Source organism: Empidonax traillii, unplaced genomic scaffold, assembly GCF_003031625.1.
Source record: "Empidonax traillii isolate 1590-97213 ecotype Southwest subspecies unplaced genomic scaffold, ASM303162v1 scaffold3051:size15984, whole genome shotgun sequence".
Taxonomy (NCBI): domain Eukaryota; kingdom Metazoa; phylum Chordata; class Aves; order Passeriformes; family Tyrannidae; genus Empidonax; species Empidonax traillii.
Window position 1 is genome coordinate 3,362 of NW_020958244.1, and position 3,260 is coordinate 6,621.

General features: G+C 57.3%; 1 protein-coding gene across 1 annotated transcript in view; it reads right to left on the reverse strand.

The window, feature by feature from the left end:
- Window positions 1-2,347: 2,347 nt before the first annotated feature.
- LOC114072354 (cathepsin S-like) overlaps window positions 2,348-3,260 on the reverse strand; it is a 6,191-nt gene continuing 5,278 nt past the window's right edge. Inside the window, exons 6-7 of the mRNA XM_027910258.1 lie at window positions 3,179-3,252; window positions 2,348-2,494 (exon numbers count right to left, since the gene is read on the reverse strand). Of these exons, the coding sequence (XP_027766059.1) occupies window positions 2,395-2,494; window positions 3,179-3,252 (174 nt within the window). The 3' untranslated portion in view covers window positions 2,348-2,394. The remainder of the gene's footprint in view (window positions 2,495-3,178; window positions 3,253-3,260) is intronic.

Consider the following 3,260-nt stretch of genomic DNA (forward strand, 5'->3'; position numbering starts at 1 on the left):
GAGGGGGCCGGTCAGGGCTGGATTTTCAGGAATTGTGCCGGGACAAACACTCGGCTTCAGCTGGAGCTGCGGCCAGAGGGGAAATGGGGAGGGGGGAGGCAGGATTGGGAAATGAAGCCCCAAAAGGATGAGTCGGTCCCAAAGGCTGAACCAACCCCAAAAGGATGAGTCGGTCCCAAAAGCTGAACCAACCCCAAAAACAGAACCTGCCCCAAATTCCTGGACCAGCCTCAAAAGTTGAACCTGCCCCAAAAGCCTGAATTGGTCCCAAAAGGCTGAATTGGTCCCAGGACTTGAACCAGCCCTAAATTCCTGAACCTGCCCCAAAAGGCTGAGTCGGTCCCAAAAGCTGAACCAACCCCAAGACCTGAACCTGCCCCAAAACCAGAACCTGCCCCAAATTACTGGACCAGCCCCCAAAAGCTGAACCTGCCTCAAAACCTCAACTGACCTCAAAAACCCGAAAAAGGCCCAGAAGCTGAACCAGCCCCAAAAGGCTGAATTGATCCCAAAACCTGAACCTGCCCCAGATTTCTGGATCAACCTCAAAAGGCTGAAAAAACCCCAAACCTGAACCTGCCCCAAAAGGCTGAATTGGGCCCAAAACCCGAACCAGCCCGAAAACCATTCTTGCCATTCCCCTCCCTCCTCCCAAAAAGCCCCAACCCCCCCTCCCAGCAGGTGATGTCAGGACACCCCAAAAGTCCCAAACAGGAAACAAAGCCCAGCCCTGCCCCCCCCACACACCCCAAAGGACTCTGAGGCAAAAATTTGGGAGGTCAAAATGAGGCCAAATTGGAGCTGGTCGGACTAATGGCCCTGTTCCTAACGAGGAGCTGCCCTAATTAGGGCCGGGGTTCCTAAAGTTCACCCCAAACCAGCCCTTGGCGGGGAAAAACACGGCCCTGCTGCCCCCCCCGGGGATTTTTGGGGTGCAGGAGGCAGAGCTTGGCACGTTTTGGGGGGCAGGGGCAGCCAGCTCTGCCCTGAGGGGGGGGTTGGGTGGGTTTGGGGAGGATTTGGGGTCTGAGGTTTTTGGGGTGGGGCAGTGACCCCAAAACCCGCCAGGGCTGGGGCACAGGCTCGGGTGAGGTCCCTGGGGATGCTCTGGGGGGTCCTGGGTTTGGTTCTGATTGGAGGGCAGAGCCCCAGGGGGTGATCCCAAAAGGTTGAATTGGTCCCAAAAGGTTGAATTGGTCCCAAAAGCTGAACCAGCCCCAAAACCTCAACCCCCCTCCTCAAGACCTGACCCAGCCCCAAATTCCTGACCCAGCCCCAAAGCCGCCCCCATCCCTGTGACGGTGGGAAGGGCCGGACGAGCCTCAGGGGCGTTCTCGGCCCCCCCAAAAAACCCGCGGAAAATCCATCGGGAATCAGCCCGGAGTGACCCCAACTGGGAGCAGCCACTGGAACCAGTTCTCCCAGTGCCGCCGGACTGGTGGCCGTCCCGGTGCTGCCACCTGGCGCTGTTTTCCTTGGAATTCCATCCCAAACCACCCCCCCACCCCCAATCCTGGAGCCGCTCCGGGCACATGGGATTTTTGGGGGGGGATATCTCCAAATATTCCCCTCCAACGATGGGATTTTCATATCCAAATACTGGATTTTTCGGGGGGGGAATTTCATCTCCTCCAGGGGTTCACACCCAGCCACCGGATGGTTCCAGACAGCGAATGCAGCCTTTTATTTCCCGAGGAATGTCTGCAATTCCAGCCGCGTGGCAGCAGCTCCCTGCTCATCCAGAGGGAGGATCCCACGCTCCCTGAGACCCCTCTGGATGATCCCTGAGATCCCCGGGTCCAATCCCTGTATTCAATCCCTGTTATCCCTGTTATCCCCATTCTCCATCCCTGTATCCCATTCCCTATATCCCATCCCCGTTATCCCTGTTTTCCATCCCTGTTATCCCCATTTCCCATCCCTGTATCCCAATCCCTGCATCCCATCCCCATTATCCCTCTGTCCCATCCCTGTTTCCCATCCCTGTATCCCAATCCCTGTATCCCATCCCCATTATCCCTGTTTCCCATCCCTGTATCCCATCCCTGTTATCCCTGTTATCCCTGTTATCCCATCCCCATTATCCCTCTGTCCAATCCCTGTTTCCCATCCCTGTATCCCATCCCCATTATCCCCATTATCCCTGTTTCCCATCCCTGTTTCCCATCCCTATATCCCAATTCCCCACTATCCCTGTCCCACCTCCTCCCTCCCTCCATTCCCAACCCCCTTTTCCCACCCAAACCCCCCTTTCCCGGCTGCCTCTCACCAACATTCCCACTCCTCCCTCTCTCTCCCAGCATTCCCACATCTCCAACGGCCACAACCCGAGAGCCACCGTCGGGAAAAGCCCCTGGAAGCGGAAGAATCCCGGGCAGGAGGGTCGGGAGGGCTCTAAATGACGGGGTAGGAGGCGTAGCTGGCGATGCCGCAGCGGTTGGAAGCGTTCCGGGCCATCCGGATGTATCCCGAGTCTCCAAACCACACCCCCCAGCTCCGGGAACGGGCGAGGAACACATGGAAAAAAACTCAATTCCCACTTTTTATCCCGGGGGGATTCACCCAAGGAGGAAGGGGGGAGGGGGGGTCGGGAAGGAGGGAGGGGTGGAGAGTTGGGATGGGGTTGTGGGATCGTGGGATGGGGTTGTGGGATTGTGGGATGGGGTTGTGGAATGGGGTTATGGGATCGTGGGATGGGGTTATGGGATCATGGGATGGGGTTATGGGATCGTGGGATGGGGTTATGGGATCATGGGATGGGGTTATGGGATTGTGGGATGGGGTTATGGGATCGTGGGATGGGGTTGTGGGATCATGGAATGGGTCAATGGAATCATGGAACGGGTTATGGAATCATGGAAGAGGTTATGGGATCATGGAATGGGGTTGTGGAGTTATGGAATGGGTTATGGAACAGGGAATTGTGGCCCTGGAAGTGCCACATCCAGGCGGGTCTGGGCAATTCCAGGCGGAAAATCATGGAATTACGGAAGGGCTTGGATCGAGAGGGATGTTATGGATCAACATCCCAACCCCCTGAGTGTTCCAAGAGCTCAAGGAGCACCTGAGGGATGGGGGGAGGGAATTTTGGGGGGGGTGCCCAGGGCTGGGAATGGGACTCTGCTCCCTGTGGGTCCCTCCCAGCCGGGAATATTCCGGGATTGCCCCGTGGACTCACCTGTTCTTCACCAGCCAGTATTCCTTGTTGTCCAGGGATCCGTATCCCACCACCAGCACCCCGTGGTTCACCTCCTGCGTGC